The sequence below is a fragment of the Pseudophryne corroboree genome, chromosome 11 (genome assembly GCF_028390025.1).
Source record: "Pseudophryne corroboree isolate aPseCor3 chromosome 11, aPseCor3.hap2, whole genome shotgun sequence".
In the NCBI taxonomy this organism is placed as follows: Eukaryota; Metazoa; Chordata; class Amphibia; order Anura; family Myobatrachidae; genus Pseudophryne; species Pseudophryne corroboree.
In genome coordinates, this window is record NC_086454.1 from 259044288 (window position 1) to 259064106 (window position 19819).

At 46.4% G+C, this 19819-nt stretch overlaps 1 protein-coding gene across 2 annotated transcripts in view; it reads right to left on the reverse strand.

Moving 5' to 3' along the window:
* The window catches only part of LOC134969417 (receptor-interacting serine/threonine-protein kinase 2-like), a 144655-nt gene that overhangs the window by 47482 nt on the left and 77354 nt on the right, over positions 1-19819 (reverse strand). For both annotated transcript variants that reach the window (XM_063945360.1, XM_063945361.1), the window contains exons 9-10: positions 12567-12626; positions 10760-10865 (exon numbers count right to left, since the gene is read on the reverse strand). In XM_063945360.1, the coding sequence (XP_063801430.1) occupies positions 10760-10865; positions 12567-12626 (166 nt within the window). The remainder of the gene's footprint in view (positions 1-10759; positions 10866-12566; positions 12627-19819) is intronic.

Genomic DNA, 19819 nt, shown 5'->3' on the forward strand with positions numbered 1-19819 from the left:
CGCTCGCAAGCCGCTTTTCGCAGCAGTACACACGCTAAGCCGCCGCCCTCTGGGAGTGTATCTTAGCTTAGCAGAATTGCGAACGAAGTATTCGCAATATTGCAAAAAGATTTTTCTGTGCAGTTTCTGAGTAGCTCGAGACTTACTCTTCCAGTGCGATCAGTTCAGTGCTTGTCGTTCCTGATTTGACGTCACAAACACACCCAGCGTTCGCCCAGACACTCCCCCGTTTCTCCAGCCACTCCCGCGTTTTTCCCAGAAACGGCAGCGTTTTTTCACACACTCCCATAAAACGGCCAGTTTCCGCCCAGAAACACCCACTTCCTGTCAATCACATTACGATCACCAGAACGAAGAAAAAAACCTCGTAATGCCGTGAGTAAAATACCAAACTTCTTAGCAAATTTACTTGGCGCAGTCGCAGTGCGAACATTGCGCATGCGCAATTAGCGGAAAATTCGCTGCGATGCGAAGAAAATTACCAAGCGAACAACTCGGAATGAGGGCCATAATGCCACACATTAGTAATGCATTTATACACAATTCCACACAGTAATGCCCCTTACACATATGAGACACATTAATGTCCTTATAAACATAATGCACCTTACACATTATGACAACCTTTATTAATGCCCTTTTACACATAATGTCCCTTACACATATGCCGCACATTATTAATGCCCTTATACACATAATGACACACAGTGCCCCCTACACATTTGCTGCACATTATTAGTGCCCCTATATACATAATGACACACATACAGTAGTACCCTGTTACACATATGCCGCACATTATTAATGTCCTTATACACATAATGACACACATAGTGGCCCTTTACACATATGTTGCACATTATTAATGCATTTTTACATGACACACATAATGCTCCTTACACATATTCTGAACACTACCGCACAACCAACCCACTCACATGCACACAGCACTCACACTTCCACTAACACTGTGACCTCTGCCTCTGCTTGGATACAGATGTGTCCTCACAAATCTTGCATCAATGCTAACGTCGGGCACCTTTTTTTTTTATGAAAATGCATCTTATTTGCATTGCTATGTGGCTAGGGTGCACAAGCAGCTTCTGCTGATGAAACTGATATGCAGCATGCCTATATACTGTGTGAGACTGTGGCTGTATCTGCATATGAAATGCTACACACAGAATATAGGTATGCCGCATATCATTTTAATCAGCAGAAGCTGCTGATGCCCCATGGCATATCAAATGCCCTAGGCAATTGCCTAGTTTGCCTATGCCTATGGCCGGCTCTGGGGGCAGATATAACATTTGCAGAGAGAGTTAGATTTGTTCCATCATGTAACACACTATCACAGACAAGCTGCTTCTTTGATTCTGCATTAGCTTTCATCATGAACACAGACAGGTATACCAGTGACATGCGGTGGGGTGAGGCAGGTAAGCGTTTGTACCAGAGTTTTGATTGTATAAAGTATATGAAAAATACAAAGAATATGTCTGAAATATCTTCTTTGCATTATTCTAATCATTTTTATAACCAAAACTCTGGAGTAAAAAGTCTATGGCAGTGCCTCACCTGCTTATCTTTTCCGCACATCTCTGATCAAAACTCACCACATTTCCAGGAGTTTATACTGCTGCACCTGTGTATAATGCCCAGATGTACCCTTTGGTTCATATTTTGTGTGTAAATCTGGCTCTGGTGCTAGCTAGTGCCTCCTTGGCCTTTTAGCTCACCGCACGTCCCTGAGGTATACAGTTAAACACAACTTCCCACGACTCAGTAAAAAATGTAACTAAAGTGTGTATAAGCCAGAAGTGCACCGCACTTGGTACACACTAAGGGCTTCATTCAGACCTGATCGTAGCCCTGCAAAAAGCAGGGCTACGATCAGGCACAGACATACGGGGGGAAGCCCAGCACAGGGCTAGTCCGCCCCGCATGTCAGGCCCACACAGCGGCGATGCTTTTGCACTTCATGAGTAGCTCCCGGGCAGCTTTTGCATGCCGCTGCCCGGGTCGCAGCGGCTGCATGTGATGTCACGCAGCCGCTGCAGCCGCCCCACCACGCCACACAACTGCATTGGCCCGGACCGCACCCACAAAACGGCGGCCAAACGCCACCATGCAGCCCCCTCCTGCCCAGCCACTGCCTCTGCCTGTCAGTCAGAGGCGATCGCTAGGCAATGACAGCCATGCTGCGCATGCACACTTCGGACCTGATCGCTGCACTGCGATGAACGGCAGCGTGTGATCAGGTCAGAATGACCCCCTTAGTTCTGTTAAATATATGCTTCACTGAAATTCCTACTAACACCCCTGCCCTCCAGTGGCCATGTGTTGTAGGACCGACAACAAATTCCTGCAGGAAATAGTGTTAAAAATAAGAATTTACTTACCGATAATTCTATTTCTCGTAGTCCGTAGTGGATGCTGGGGACTCCGTCAGGACCATGGGGAATAGCGGCTCCGCAGGAGACAGGGCACAAAAGTAAAAGCTTTAGGATCAGGTGGTGTGCACTGGCTCCTCCCCATATGACCCTCCTCCAAGCCTCAGTTAGGATACTGTGCCCGGACGAGCGTACACAATAAGGAAGGATTTTGAATCCCGGGTAAGACTCATACCAGCCACACCAATCACACTGTACAACCTGTGATCTGAACCCAGGTAACAGCATGATAACAGCGGAGCCTCTGAAAAGATGGCTCACAACAATAATAACCCGATTTTTGTAACAATAACTATATACAAGTATTGCAGACAATCCGCACTTGGGATGGGCGCCCAGCATCCACTACGGACTACGAGAAATAGAATTATCGGTAAGTAAATTCTTATTTTCTCTAACGTCCTAAGTGGATGCTGGGGACTCCGTCAGGACCATGGGGATTATACCAAAGCTCCCAAACGGGCGGGAGAGTGCGGATGACTCTGCAGCACCGAATGAGAGAACTCCAGGTCCTCCTCAGTCAGGGTGTGCCCCTGACTAAGTATCAGCTCGGCAAAGTTGTAAAGCCGAGAGCCCTCGGGCAGCCGCCCAAGATGAGCCCACCTTCCTTGTGAAATGGGCATTTATATATTTTGGCTGTGGCAGTCCTGCCACAGAATGTGCAAGCTGAATTGTACTACACATTCAACTAGCAATCGTCTGCTTAGAAGCAAGAGCACCCAGTTTGTTGGGTGCATACAGGATAACAGCAAGTCAGTTTTCCTGACTCCAGTCGTCCTGGAAACTATATTTTCAGGGCCCTGACAACATCTAGCAACTTGGAGTCCTCCAAGTCCCTAGTAGCCGCAGGTACCACAATAAGCTGGTTCAGGTGAAACACTGACACCACCTTAGGGAGAAACTGGGGACGAGTCCGCAGCTCTGCCCTGTCCGAATGGACAATCAGATATGGGCTTTTGTGAGACAAACGCCGCCAATTCTGACACTCGCCTGACCGAGGCCAGGGCCAACCGCATGGTCACTTTCCCTGTGAAATATTTCAAATCCACAGATTTGAGCGGTTTAAACCAATGTGATTTGAGGAATCCCAGAACTACGTTGAGATCCCACAGTGCCACTGGAGGCACAAAAGGGGGTTGTATATGCAGCACTCCCTTGACAAACTTCAGGACTTCAGGAACTGAAGCCAATTCTTTTTTGGAAGAAAATCGACAGGGCCGAAATTGGAACCTTAATGGACCCCAATTTGAGGCCCATAGACACTCCTGTTTGCAGGAATGCAGGAAACGACCGAGTTGAAATTTCTTCGTGGGGCCTTCCTGGCCTCACACCACGCAACATATTTTCGCCACATGTGGTGATAATGTTGTGCGGTCACCTGCTTCCTGGCTTTGACCAGGGTAGGAATGACCTCTTCCGGAATGCCTTTTTCCCTTAGGATCCGGCGTTCAACCGCCATGCCGTCAAACGCAGCCGCGGTAAGTCTTGGAACAGACATGATACTTGCTGAAACAAGTCCCTTCTTAGCGGCAGAGGCCATGAGTCCTCTGTGAGCATCTCTTGAAGTTCCGGGTACCAAGTCCTTCTTGGCCAATCCGGAGCCACGAGTATAGTTCTTACTCCTCTACGTCTTATAATTCTCAATACCTTGGGTATGAGAAGCAGAGGAGGTAAGACATACACCGACTGGTACACCCACGGTGTTACCAGAACGTCCACAGCTATTGCCTGAGGGTCTTTTGACCTGGCGCAATACTTGTCCAGTTTTTTGTTCAGGCGGGACGCCATCATGTCCATCTTTGGTCTTTCCCAACGGTTCACAATCATGTGGAAGACTTCCCGATGAAGTCCCCACTCTCCCGGGTGGAGGTTGTGCTGAGGAAGTCTGCTTCCCAGTTGTCCACTCCCGGAATGAACACTGCTGACAGTGCTATCACATGATTTTCCGCCCAGCGAAAAATCCTTGCAGTTTCTGCCATTGCCCTCCTGCTTCTTGTGCCGCCCTGTCTGTTTACGTGGGCGACTGCCGTGTTGTTGTCCCACTGGATCAATACCGGCTGACCTTGAAGCAGAGGTCTTGCTAAGCTTAGAGCATTGTAAATTGCCCTTAGCTCCAGTATATTTATGTGGAGAAAAGTCTCCAGACTTGATCACACTCCCTGGAAATTTTTTCCTTGTGTGACTGCTCCCCAGCCTCTCAGGCTGGCCTCCGTGGTCACCAGCATCCAATCCTGAATGCCGAATCTGCGGCCCTCTAGAAGATGAGCACTCTGTAACCACCACAGGAGAGACACCCTTGTCCTTGGAGATAGGGTTATCCGCTGATGCATCTGAAGATGTGATCCGGACCATTTGTCCAGCAGATCCCACTGAAAGGTTCTTGCGTGGAATCTGCCGAATGGAATCGCTTCGTAATAAGCCACCATTTTTCCCAGGACTCTTGTGCAATGATGCACTGACACTTTTCCTGGTTTTAGGAGGTTCCTGACTAGCTCGGATAACTCCCTGGCTTTCTCCTCCGGGAGAAACACCTTTTTCTGGACTGTGTCCAGAACCATCCCTAGGCACAGCAGACGTGTCGTCGGAAACGGCTGCGATTTTGGATATTTAAAATCCACCCGTGCTGTCGTAGAACTACTTGAGATAGTGCTACTCCGACTTCCAACTGTTCTCTGGACCCTGCCCTTATCAGGAGATCGTCCAAGTAAGGGATAATTAAGACGCCTTTTCTTTGAAGAAGAATCATCATTTCGGCCATTACTTTGGTAAAGACCCGGGGTGCCGTGGACAATCCAAACGGCAGCGTCTGAAACTGATAGTGACAGTTCCGTCCCACGAACCTGAGGTACCCTTGGTGAGAAGGGCAATTTGGGACATGGAGGTAAGCAACCTTGATGTCCAGGGACACCCTATTGGTTCGCTATCACTGCTCTGAGTGACTCCATCTTGATTTGAACCTTTGTATGTAAGTGTTCAAAGATTATCCATTTAGAATAGGTCTCACCGAGCCGTCCGGCTTCAGTACCACAATATAGTGTGGAATAATACCCCTTTCCTTGTTGTAGGAGGGGTACTTTGATTATCACCTGCTGGGAATACAGCTTGTGAATTGTTTCCAATACTGCCTCCCTGTCGGAGGAAGACGTTGGTAAAACAGACATCAGGAGCCTGCGAGGGGGAGACGTCTCGAATTTCCAATCTGTACCCCTGGGATACTACTTGTAGGATCCAGGGGTCCACTTGCGAGTGAGCCCACTACGCGCTGAAACTCTTGAGACGACCCCCCACCGCACCTGAGTCCGCTTGTACGGCCCCAGCGTCATGCTGAGGACTTAGTAGAAGCGGTGGAGGGCTCTGTTCCTGGGAATGGGCTGCCTGCTGCAGTCTTCTTCCCTTTCCTCTATCCCTGGGCAGATATGACTGGCCTTTTGCCCGCTTGCCCTTATGGGGACGAAAGGACTGAGGCTGAAAAGACGGTGTCTTTTTCTGCTGAGATGTGACTTGGGGTAAAAAAGGTGGATTTTCCAGCTGTTGCCGTGGCTACCAGGTCCGATGGACCGACCCCAAATAACTCCTCCCCTTTATACGGCAATACTTCCATGTGCCGTTTGGAATCTGCATCACCTGACCACTGTCGTGTCCATAAACATCTTCTGGCAGATATGGACATCGCACTTACTCTTGATGCCAGAGTGCAAATATCCCTCTGTGCATCTCGCATATATAGAAAAGCATCCTTTAAATGCTCTATAGTCAATAAAATACCGGTACTGTCCCTGTCAAGGGTATCAATATTTTCAGTCAGGGAATCCGACCAAGCCACCCCAGCGCTGCACATCCAGGTTGAGGCGATCGCTGGTCGCAGTATAACACCAGTATGTGTGTATATACCTTTTTAGGATATTTTCCAGCCTCTCAGCTGGCTCCTTGAGGGCGGCCCTATCTGGAGACGGTACCGCCACTTGTTTTGATAAGCGTGTGAGCGCCTTATCCACCCTAAAGGGTGTTTCTGGCGGGAAAGGGTATACCGCCAATAATTTTCTATCGGGGGAAACCCACTCATCATCACACACTTCATTTAATTTATCTGATTCAGGAAAAACTACAGGTAGTTTTTTCACACCCCACATAATACCCTTCTTTGTGGTACTTGTAGTATCAGAAATATGTAACACCTCCTTCATTGCCCTTAACATGTAACGTGTGGCCCTAAAGGAAAATACGTTTGTTTCTTCACCGTCGACACTGGAGTCAGTGTCTGTGTCTGTGTCGACCGACTGAGGTAAATGAGCGTTTTACAGCCCCTGACGGTGTTTGAGACGCCTGGACAGGTACTAATTTGTTTGCCGGCCGTCTCATGTCGTCAACCGACCTTGCAGCGTGTTGACATTATCACGTAATTCCTTAATTAAGCCATCCATTCCGGTGTCGACTCCCTAGAGAGTGACATCACCATTTCAGGCAATTGCTCCGCCTCCTCACCAACATCGTCCTCATACATGTCGACACACACGTATCGACACACAGCACACACACAGGGAATGCTCTGATAGAGGACAGGACCCACTAGCCCTTTGGGGAGACAGAGGGAGAGTTTGCCAGCACACACCAAAAACGCTATAATTATACAGGGACAACCTTTATATAAGTGCTTTTCCCTTATAGCATTTTAATATATGTAATCATATCGCCAAATCAGTGCCCCCCCTCTCTGTTTTAACCCTGTTTCTGTAGTGCAGTGCAGGGGAGAGCCTGGGAGCCTTCCCACCAGCATTTCTGTGAGGGAAAATGGCGCTGTGTGCTGAGGAGAATAGGCCCCGCCCCCTTTTCGGCGGGCTTCTTCTCCCGTTTTTCTGAGACCTGGCAGGGGTTAAATACATCCATATAGCCCCCAGGGGCTATGTGTGATGTATTTTTAGCCATAAAAAAGGTATTATACATTGCTGCCCAGGGCGCCCCCCCAGCGCCCTGCACCCTCCGTGACTGCTGTGTGAAGTGTGCTGACAACAATGGCGCACAGCTGCAGTGCTGTGCGCTACCTCAGGAAGACTGAAAAGTCTTCTGCCGCCTGCTTCTGGACCTCTTCCATCTTCGGCATCTGCAAGGGGGGTCGGCGGCGCGGCTCCGGGACGAACCCCAGGGTGAGACCTGTGTTCCGACTCCCTCTGGAGCTAATGGTGTCCAGTAGCCTAAGAAGCCAATCCATCCTGCACGCAGGTGAGTTCACTTCTCTCCCCTAAGTCCCTCGATGCAGTGAGCCTGTTGCCAGCAGGACTCACTGAAAATAAAAAACCTAAAAACTTTTTCTAAGCAGCTCTTTAGGAGAGCCACCTAGATTGCACCCTGCTCGGACGGGCACAAAAACCTAACTGAGGCTTGGAGGAGGGTCATAGGGGGAGGAGCCAGTGCACACCACCTGATCCTAAAGCTTTTACTTTTGTGCCCTGTCTCCTGCGGGCACAAAAACCTAACTGAGGCTTGGAGGAGGGTCATAGGGGGAGGAGCCAGTGCACACCACCTGATCCTAAAGCTTTTACTTTTGAGCCGCTATTCCCCATGGTCCTGACGGAGTCCCCAGCATCCACTTAGGACGTTAGAGAAATGGCTTCCACACCATGTGCTTTTTTTTTTATTAACACATATATTGTTACCTTTAAACTATGCATATTACAAGTAACAATAGCTCACTGCCTGGCCTCACTAGTTGAGGGGAGCGGTTCACCCACAACCGCCTATTGCAGAGAGCCTTGGTCCCCTGCTGGAAGCGGACAGCGAAGGCAGCCTGAATGTGGACCCAAACAGAGTGGTGACCGCCCGCTCACATAGCAAGAAGTTGGAAGCGGGCGGCGCAGCGGAAGATCTCCCCCCCCCCCCCCCCCAAACAGCGGCGGTTAGCAGTAGCTGACTGCCTGCTCACATAGCAAGGGGCTGGAAGCGGGCGGCACAGAGCCGGCAGAATGTGGATCTCCCTCCCCAAACGAAGAGGTGGTTAGCGGGAGCTGACCGCCCGCTCACATATCGGCGGCTGGGGAAGCACAGGGCAGCAGTATATTGGATCCCCCCCCCCCCCCCCACACAGTACACAGCGGTGGGCTGGGGAGAGCAGGGTAGGCTTTTCCCAAACAGAAAAAACGTGCACACTGAGCGGGTCAGTGTGAGCTGACCCCCATTTTTTACCTGCTGCTGGGATCCGGAGGCAATGACGGGGCTTCTCATCAAGCTCTGTCCTGCTCCCTCAGCCAAGGCTGGAATCAGCTTATGCTGATGAAGGTCTATGGCGGGGATTCTCTCCAAGCGCCAATAAGCCTTTGCTGCCTGTAGAAGCACACACAAACCCAGACCCAAGCTTCTTAGTAAGCTGGGAAGGGCTGTGAAGTGTAAAAAATAAATAAATTCTGGAGCTAAGTCCAAAGTGTGCCTTCCCTGTGAGGCATAAAAAAACACTGTGGCATCTTGGGAGTATGGAGGAGGAGGAGGGTTAACAATTTAAATATTTAAATACGCCCCATCCATATCCCAAGAGTACTCCAGTGACTCCTAGTGGATGAAAAAGAAACAAATGTAACATTATGTGTGCAGGCTTGATTCAAAGAACCCCACAACAACCCCACTCTGCACAGAGTGGAAATGTCTGTGTTCGCTTCCCATCTGAGGGTGTGTTGTATTACTTTATAAATGTAGAGGAAAAAATGGCCTGCACACCCTAACTTCAAACACAGCCGTGGTAGGTGGACTCAAATTTTTGGCCAAACATGTGCTAAAAAAACCTTATTATTACTCCACGTTAAATTGTAGAGTTTACTATAATTATTCTGATTATCAGTGTCCTTAGGGGTCGATTCAATTGAATGCAATGTTAATTGCTATTTAATGCTATTCAATTGCATGCATTGTTAAGTCGGAGAATGCCCGTTCTCCCGGACTAAACAGGGTGTTTTGTAGGGAGAACCGGCATTCTCCAACTAAGTGCCCAGCCCAATGCTGTTTCCCCCACACTAAGGGCAGAAATTAGCATCGTACCGGCACTTTTGTCGGATTTCTGCTCGCACCCCTACGGGGGGATGAGAAGAAATCCCATCGTCGGCTGTCATTGCGCACTTAATTGAATAGCGAGGGAGCTATTTCACAGCACTATTACAGCACTATGACAATCGCATTCAATTGAATCGACTCCATTGTGTTTGAAGTGTTCACCTGCATTTTCTCTTTTCTGCATGGTAGCATCTCCTATTATATTTGAAATGAGGGTGTGAGGTCCTACTCATGTCAAGCCCCCCCCCTCCTCAATTTTCCCCTCTACATTTGTGTATATATTGTACACTTGAAAGTGAGGCTCCTTCTGGCTGGACTAGCACCCCACCCACCTGCCCTTAGCTGATTTTAAAAAGTAATAAAGTGGAGAGTGATAAAGTACCAGCCAATAAGCTCCTAACTGCTATTCTACAGGCCCTGTTTGAAAAATGACAGCAAGGAGCTGGTTGGCTCATAGTTTATCACTCTGCACTTTATCACTTTTCAAGGCACAGTACATCTGGTCCGTAGTATACATTAGAATGGGCACTATGAAAGTTAAGTCCTGGATAAATGTATATAATGTGTCAGTACTAGGGATGTAGGGACCCATCTGATAAAGGTTCACCTTTCATTTTTGGCTAAACGTGCTAAGAAACCTTACTATTACTTCATGTTAAATGCTACAGTTTATTATAATTATTCTAAATATCAATATTCTTACTGTTTGAAGTGTGCACCTGCATGTTTCTTTTTCTGCGTGGCCTATAGCAAACTATCAGATGCTAGCTATCATTTATATTGCACATTCTACACAATGATAGCCAGAATTTGATTTCTTCTTGTCCTCTTGATAAGGCTTGATAAATCTCCTTCTATGTTTGCTGCTTCTTGCTTGCCTCTATTCTCCTCCTCGCTTTATGACAATTCCATGTCGCATGCAGCCATGTCCTCACTGACAATCATATGGTGGGCAGCTCACTGCCTTCAAAAGGTCAGGACACTTATCTGAAATACTCTGTGTTGCTGTGAGCAATCTGATGACCTGCTAGCCTACAGGTTAGTTCGCCTAACCATTTCAAAGCTGCAGACGTCTAGACCTGCATTCTGTACATACATACTGTATAACAAAACTGGGATGTTCACAGCAACTTATCTAATATGACATGCTCATACTCCCAATCTATAGACCATGCCTATTTTTGAGACTGACTCATTGCTCTAAATAACTATATCATAATTGTAAAGCCCTACACGGTACAACAAAGGGCTGTTCATGGGAGCTATCCTCTTACCACTCCTTTGTTCTTTCTTTGTCCCAGGACAGAGTGAGGATGCGTCAATGCTCTCTTCGGGGGCACTCTGTGTGCGACTCCTGTTGCTATTGGTTGTCCAGCCCTCCTACAAAGTAGAAATGAAGCTTACTCTTAGATCCATATAGAAAAACTGTGTATGACGCACTTATAGCCGACTTGTCAAACTGTTCGCTCTGTGGGTTGTTGTGGTGATGATGGTTTAAAATGCGTATCTATCATATGTTCTAAGACAATTCTTATTGTGCAGTTTGCTAACTCTGTTTTCTGGGGTGATATTATCTAAAATCATATGTGGAACACTATTATTCAACATAAAATTATAGGCTTACAACGTGTGGTGTAGTGGGTTCAGTATATTTTGTTGACGTTCATCATAATGTTGACAGTATCCAATGCCAAACTATTATCACTTTATGCAAAGTTAAGTTACATCTACATTGGATTTAAAGATCCCCAACCACTCTGCCATCTAGACCAAACAAGCATACTTTGTTACAGACAAGCACAAGATAGTAAAATAATAGCCATGTGCTTGGATAGCTCAGGGAGCACTGTTAGAACAATTGTAAGGAACTGCAAGCTGCATCATTCAATCTTCAAAACAGACATTTGTAGTACAGACAAGTTGGCTCCTGTAAGTGAAAATATAATGAGCAGGAAACTGACTTATATATTCAAACCTTAAATCTGAACTGCATTATCAGATTGAACATTTTAGACAGATAGATCAAAGTTCCTAGTGTCCCCCCCACAAAATGATTATATATATATATATATATATATATATATATATATATATATATATATATATATATATATATATAATTATACACAGGTTGAGTATCCCATATCCGAAATACGGAATATTCCGAAATACAGACTTTTTGAGTGAGAGTGAGATAGAAACTTTTGTTTTTTTGATGGCTCAATGTACACAAACTTTGTTTAATACACACAGTTATTAAAAATATTGTGTTAAATGACCTTCAGGCTGTGTGTATAAGGTGTATATGAAACATAAATGCATTCTGTGCTTAGATTTAGGTCCCATCACCATGATATCTTATTATGGTATGCAATTATTCCAAAATACGGAAATATCCGATATCCAAAATACCTCTGGTCCCAAGCATTTTGGATAAGGGATACTCAACCTGTGTGTGTGTGTGTATATATGTATATATATGTATAATATATATATACATACACACATATATACACACATACAGTGGTCGAAATGGGCCGGTATACAACGGCATGGGATTCCAGCACTTTGTTATTCATTTAAAAAAAAGTGGCAATGTGCAGACTCGAGTTTGCACACTGTAGAGGCATCAGTGCTGAGCAGCAAGGAAAGAGATAAGAACTGGCCATTAATAATTTTGCAAAAGTATTTAGGACTTTTGTAATGAAGAATAGTTCATGTTTTTTTAAAAGGGGTATCAGATTGCTTAGAATTTAAGCACAGATCTCTCCGTGTGTAGGGTAATGTTATTTTAAATCTTGGTCGTTTAGTTACTGATATATTTTGTGGCTATAAGTCCTATGTGCAGTTTGTAAATTAAATACATTTATCTTTAGCTGTAAATATCTAAAGTTTCTTCTAAGTGTAACATCCGCTTTGTTTGTGCTTTGCTCTTTTTCATCTCCTTGTTTGTGTATGCTTTCTTGCAGCTCCAGTAGCCGAAGGGGAACATTATTATTCTGTATCTTTACAATGTTTATGAAAATAAAACAAACTTCATTTAAAAAAAAAAAGGATTTCTCCTAGAAAATAAATACTTACATCTAAATATATGATGTTATATTCCACTTCACATGTCTGGGAATGCTGTGTTGCCCTCTCCTGGAAAAAAACAGTCATTGCAATTGGTAAATGTTCTAGCCAGAATGTGCTGGAATAATATTTTAATTACATCCCTGCCCATGTCTGAAGACAATTTAATCAGTTAATAAATACAAACTAGAGTGGCAGAGGTACTAAGTCTTTTAGGGTGATAAAGTGGAGAGAGATAAACTGCCAACCAATCAGCTCTTACGTGTCATTTTTCAAACACAGCCAGTACATGACAGTTATTAGACGATTGGCTGGTACTTTCTCTCTCTACACTTTATCACTCTCCAAGGCTTAATACATCTGCCCCTAAGTTACCAAAAGTCTGAACTCCTCTTCTGATACTATATATACAATAATATCAATAAGTTTGAAATTATATAGTGAAAACCACCAGAGCAAAATCCCTGAGTTCCATACTATACAAAATCCCAGAATTCCATCCCATGCATCTGAGACAAATGATAAATCCTAGTATTAATCCACTGGACTCTCAGGAACCATACAACCCAACGCAATTCATCAGCTGCACTGGTCACAGAGCCCTCTTGGACTTTCCCCTACTCAGGGGCCCCTCAGGGCTGTGTCCTCTCACCCCTGCTCTTCTCCATGTACACAAATGACTGTACCTCAGAGGCGCAATCAGTAAGGATCATCAAATTTGCAGATGACACCACCGTCATCGGCCTCATCAAGGATGGGGACGAATCGGCCTATAGACGGGAAGTAGACCGGCTGGCCCAGTGGTGCATCCACAACAACCTTGACCTCAACCCCCTCAAAACTGTCGAGATGATAGTGGACTTCAGGAAGAAGTCATCTAGTGCACCTCCGCTAACGATTGCTGACAGTGTGGTATCGCTAGTGGACTCCTTCAAGTTTCTAGGGACCACAATCTCCAGGGACCTTAAATGGGGGTCCAACACTGACGCCACTGTTGGGAAAGCGCAGCAGAGGTTGTTCTTCCTCAGGCAACTAAGGAAGTTCAACATCCCACAGAAGCTCCTGCTCCTCTTCTACTCCGCGATTGTGGAGTCGGTATTGTGCTCCTCGATACTCGTATGGTACAGCTCCGCCAGCGCGAGGGACATATGCAGGCTCCAAAAGGTGGTCAGAACCGCAGAGAAGATCATCGGGGCCGACCTTCCCTCAGTCCAGGACCTGTACTTGTCCAGAGCTAAAAAGCGGGCAATGAAGATAGTAAAAGACCAGCTACACCCCGGCCACAGCATGTTTAACTTGCTTCCTTCAGGCAGGCGTTACAGGGCTGTCCCCGCCAGATCCACCAGAAGCCTCAAAAGTTTCTTTCCCCAAGCTGTCCGCCTGCTGAACTCCTGAACATTGACTGACTAGACGAACATGTAACTCACTTGTGTCCCTACGGTATACCTATCTGTGTAACTTTACTTGCCCCCCGCCCCCCCCCCCCCCCCACCACCCACACACACACACACACACACACACACACACACACCTGCTTACCTGTTACCTACTTGGCTGTTGTATAGCAAACCGAAGACAAATTCCTAGTATACGTAAGTATACCTGGCCAATAAAGCTGATTCTTAGTATAATAAATATATTTTATCATACTGCATGTTACGCTATTATTCCTCCTCTTTTTATTTTTATGGTGGAACATATAATGCATAAGGAGAGTTGATATCATTCTCAAATTTAGGGGGTAATTCAGATCTGATTGTAGATGTGCTAAATTTAGCACATCTACGATCATTTACTCAGACATGCGGGGGGACGCCCAGCACAGAGCTAGTCCGCCCCGCATGTCTGGCTCTGCCTCCCCCCGCAAGGGTGCAAAAGCATCACGCGGTGGTGATGCTTATGCACCCGGCGAGTAGCTCCCTGTCTGCGCTGCTCCTGGTTGTATCCAAAGACGTAGCATCGGATATCTGGGTAACCGTCAGATAGAAACGGTAGGAGAACCTGCGTTTCACAATAAGTGCAGTTAAAAGTTCTTAAGGTGGTCCCCACAAACACCTCTATTACAAATACAGCAATACAGATAGTAACATAGCACAACTCTTCAGATTAGAGATAAACACTTATCTTGTAGGACACAAATGTCTTTCATAAGTCCATGCTGAATTCAATTTGTATCCAGTCTTTGAATGCATATAAATGTAAAAGGTAAGGTCCACTCACACACCACTTTCATACAGTTTGTCTGCTCTCCTCTGTCTCCAAATGTTAGCACAAAACTGGCATGGTCCCCTCTATGTAGTGGACTACACAGAGGGGACCATACTGGTTTGGTGTTAACATCTGGGGAATACTTTCCGCTGCTAGACGGTGCCGCAGATTCCTGTTCTCAGGAGGTGCTTGGACACTCATAAAGACTTTAGGTGTACCTGTATACACCCACGTATGAAGGTGGTGTGTGGATGGACCTCACCTTTTTTATTTATATTCACTCCAAGACTGGATACGTATATTACACCAGACAACTCATGATGTCTGGTGTAATCATATAGCCAGGTCCAGTGACGTCTAAGGACGTCGGGATTCCAACTACATCCCTGAGGGACTGTGGCGTTTTTCTATAAAGTAGACCCAGAAGACAATGTGATGGCATATACTGGTATTTGTGATCTGTGAATCTTGATGTGTTGAACCATGAATGCTTTCCCATGACAAGGTCGTTGGTATTGTGCATCAATGTTTTGCCTGTTGGTAGGTCGGGAGGGTAGAGGCCGGGGATGGCTGGTAGGTTTAAAAGCATAAGAAATGCCTAAATATCCAGGAGATTCACAAAATAAGATTTCATTTTGGGATATTATATTAAACTGCAAAGTCTCCATATTTGAAGGAGTGTTTGACTTTACGGGATGCTCTAGAACATTTTATACTGGCAAATGGCATTAACAAAAGCCAACAAAATAGGTTGTGTAATAGCTCATTTTAACTAGAAGAAAAAGTCCAAATTAATAAGCAGCAAAAAAAAGCAGTATAAGCAACTAGAAGTGCACCAATACAGTGACATAACTGCTATACTGAGTAATGTGCTTGTATTGGACTCCAAGGCATTTGATGGGTTCTGGATCTAGGGCTGGACCTGGAGTATCCTTTCACATAAAAGCTATGGTGAGCTATCAGATCTTAGAAGTCCTACACCACACTCATCCAAGCTGTTATTTGATTTGTTGTTGTATTTGGCTCAATCTTTTCACAAGAGCCATTCAATGGTTATTAGCAAACATTGGCAAGTTTCCTGGATGATACGTAAGTAGTGAAATAAAATAAGAATTTACTTACCGATAATTCTATTTCTCGGAGTCCGTAGTGGATGCTGGGGTTCCTGAAAGGACCATGGGGAATAGCGGCTCCGCAGGAGACAGGGCACAAAAAGTAAAGCTTTCCGATCAGGTGGTGTGCACTGGCTCCTCCCCCTATGACCCTCCTCCAAGCCTCAGTTAGGCACTGTGCCCGGACGAGCGTACACAATAAGGGAGGAATTTTGAATCCCGGGTAAGACTCATACCAGCCACACCAATCACACCGTACAACTTGTGATCAAAACCCAGTTAACAGTATGATAACAGAGGAGCCTCTGAAAGATGCCTTCCTAAACAATAACCCGAATTAGTTAACAATAACTATGTACAATTATTGCAAATAATCCGCACTTGGGATGGGCGCCCAGCATCCACTACGGACTCCGAGAAATAGAATTATCGGTAAGTAAATTCTTATTTTCTCTATCGTCCTAGTGGATGCTGGGGTTCCTGAAAGGACCATGGGGATTATACCAAAGCTCCCAAACGGGCGGGAGAGTGCGGATGACTCTGCAGCACCGAATGAGAGAACTCCAGGTCCTCCTTAGCCAGAGTATCAAATTTGTAAAATTTTACAAACGTGTTCTCCCCTGACCACGTAGCTGCTCGGCAAAGTTGTAATGCCGAGACCCCTCGGGCAGCCGCCCAAGATGAGCCCACCTTCCTTGTGGAGTGGGCCTTAACAGATTTAGGCTGTGGCAGGCCTGCCACAGAATGTGCAAGTTGGATTGTGCTACAGATCCAACGAGCAATCGTCTGCTTAGACGCAGGAGCACCCATCTTGTTGGGTGCATACAATATAAACAACGAGTCAGATTTTCTGACTCCAGCTGTCCTTGCAATATATATTTTTAATGCTCTGACAACGTCCAGTAACTTGGAGTCCTCCAAGTCACTTGTAGCCGCAGGCACTACAATAGGCTGGTTCAGATGAAATGCTGACACCACCTTAGGGAGAAAATGCGGACGAGTCCGCAGTTCTGCCCTGTCCGAATGGAAAATCAGATATGGGCTTTTGTAAGATAAAGCTGCCAGTTCTGACACTCTCCTGGCCGAAGCCAGGGCTAGTAACATGGTCACTTTCCATGTGAGATATTTTAAATCCACCTTTTTTAGTGGTTCAAACCAATGAGATTTTAGAAATTCCAAAACCACATTGAGATCCCACGGTGCCACTGGAGGCACCACAGGAGGCTGTATATGCAGCACTCCCTTAACAAAAGTCTGGACTTCAGGAACTGAAGCCAATTCTTTTTGAAAGAAAATCGACAGGGCCGAAATTTGAACCTTAATAGATCCCAATTTGAGACCCATAGACAATCCTGATTGCAGGAAATGTAGGAATCGACCCAGTTGAAATTCCTCCGTCGGAGCACTCCGATCCTCGCACCACGCAACATATCTTCGCCAAATGCGGTGATAGTGTTGCACGGTTACTTCCTTCCTTGCTTTAATCAAAGTAGGAATGACTTCTTCCGGCATGCCTTTTTCCTTTAGGATCCGGCGTTCAACCGCCATGCCGTCAAACGCAGCCGCGGTAAGTCTTGAAACAGACAGGGACCCTGCTGAAGCAAGTCCCTCCTTAGAGGTAGAGGCCACGGATCTTCCGTGATCATCTCTTGAAGTTCCGGGTACCAAGTCCTTCTTGGCCAATCCGGAACCACTAGTATCGTTCTTACGCCTCTTTGCCGTATAATTCTCAATACTTTTGGTATGAGAGGCAGAGGAGGAAACACATACACCGACTGGTACACCCAAGGCGTTACCAGCGCGTCCACAGCTATTGCCTGCGGATCTCTTGACCTGGCGCAATACCTGTCCAGTTTTTTGTTGAGGCGAGACGCCATCATGTCCACCATTGGTCTTTCCCAACGGGTTACCAGCATGTGGAAGACTTCTGGATGAAGTCCCCACTCTCCCGGGTGAAGGTCGTGTCTGCTGAGGAAGTCTGCTTCCCAGTTGTCCACTCCCGGGATGAACACTGCTGACAGTGCTATCACATGATTCTCTGCCCAGCGAAGAATCCTTGCAGCTTCTGCCATTGCACTCCTGCTTCTTGTGCCGCCCTGTCTGTTTACATGGGCGACTGCCGTGATGTTGTCCGACTGGATCAACACCGGTTTTCCTTGAAGCAGAGGTTCTGCCTGGCTTAGAGCATTGTAGATTGCTCTTAGTTCCAGAATGTTTATGTGAAGAGACGTTTCCAGGCTCGTCCACACTCCCTGGAAGTTTCTTCCTTGTGTGACTGCTCCCCAGCCTCTCAGGCTGGCGTCCGTGGTCACCAGGATCCAATCCTGTATGCCGAATCTGCGGCCCTCCAATAGATGAGCACTCTGCAACCACCACAGAAGAGATACCCTTGTCCTTGGAGACAGGGTTATCCGCTGGTGCATCTGAAGATGCGACCCTGACCATTTGTCCAACAGATCCCTCTGAAAAATTCGTGCATGGAATCTGCCGAATGGAATTGCTTCGTAAGAAGCCACCATTTTTCCCAGGACTCTTGTGCATTGATGTACAGACACCTTTCCTGGTTTTAGGAGGTTCCTGACAAGCTCGGATAACTCCTTGGCTTTTTCCTCCGGGAGAAAAACCTTTTTCTGAACCGTGTCCAGAATCATCCCTAGGAACAGCAGACGAGTTGTCGGCATTAACTGGGATTTTGGAATATTCAGAATCCAGCCGTGCTGTTTTAGCACTTCTTGAGACAGTGCTAATCCCATCTCTAGCTGTTCTCTGGACCTTGCCCTTATTAGGAGATCGTCCAAGTATGGGATAATTAATACGCCTTTTCTTCGAAGAAGAATCATCATCTCGGCCATTACCTTTGTAAAGACCCGAGGTGCCGTGGACAATCCGAACGGCAGCGTCTGAAACTGATAGTGACAGTTTTGTACAACGAACCTGAGGTACCCCTGGTGTGAGGGGTAAATTGGAACGTGGAGGTACGCATCCTTGATGTCCAAGGACACCATAAAGTCCCCTTCTTCCAGGTTCGCTATCACTGCTCTGAGTGACTCCATTTTGAACTTGAACTTTTTTATGTACAGGTTCAAGGACTTCAGATTTAGAATAGGTCTTACCGAGCCGTCCGGCTTCGGTACCACAAATAGAGTGGAATAATACCCCTTTCCCTGTTGTAGAAGAGGTACCTTGACTATCACCTGCTGATAGTACAGCTTGTGAATGGCTTCCAAAACCGTCTCCCTTTCGGAGGGGGACGTTGGTAAAGCAGACTTCAGGAAACGGCGAGGTGGATCTGTCTCTAGTTCCAACCTGTACCCCTGAGATATTATCTGCAGGATCCAGGGATCTACCTGCGAGTGAGCCCACTGCGCGCTGAAATTCTTGAGACGACCGCCCACCGCCCCCGAGTCCGCTTGAGAAGCCCCAGCGTCATGCTGAGGCTTTTGTAGAATCGGGGGAGGGCTTCTGTTCCTGGGAAGGAGCTGCCTGTTGGTGTCTCTTCCCCCTTCCTCTGCCTCGTGGCAGATATGAATATCCCTTTGCTCTCTTGTTTTTAAAGGAACGAAAGGGCTGCGGTTGAAAAGTCGGTGTCTTTTTCTGTTGGGGAGTAGCTTGAGGTAAAAAGGTGGATTTCCCGGCTGTAGCCGTGGCCACCAAATCTGATAGACCGACTCCAAATAACTCCTCCCCTTTATACGGCAAAACTTCCATATGTCGTTTTGAGTCCGCATCGCCTGACCACTGTCGCGTCCATAAACTTCTTCTGGCCGAAATGGACATAGCACTTACCCGTGATGCCAGTGTGCAGATATCCCTCTGTGCATCACGCATATAAAGAAATGCATCCTTTATTTGCTCTAAAGACAGTAAAACATTGTCCCTATCCAGGGTATCAATATTTTCAATCAGGGACTCTGACCAAGCTACTTCAGCACTGCACATCCA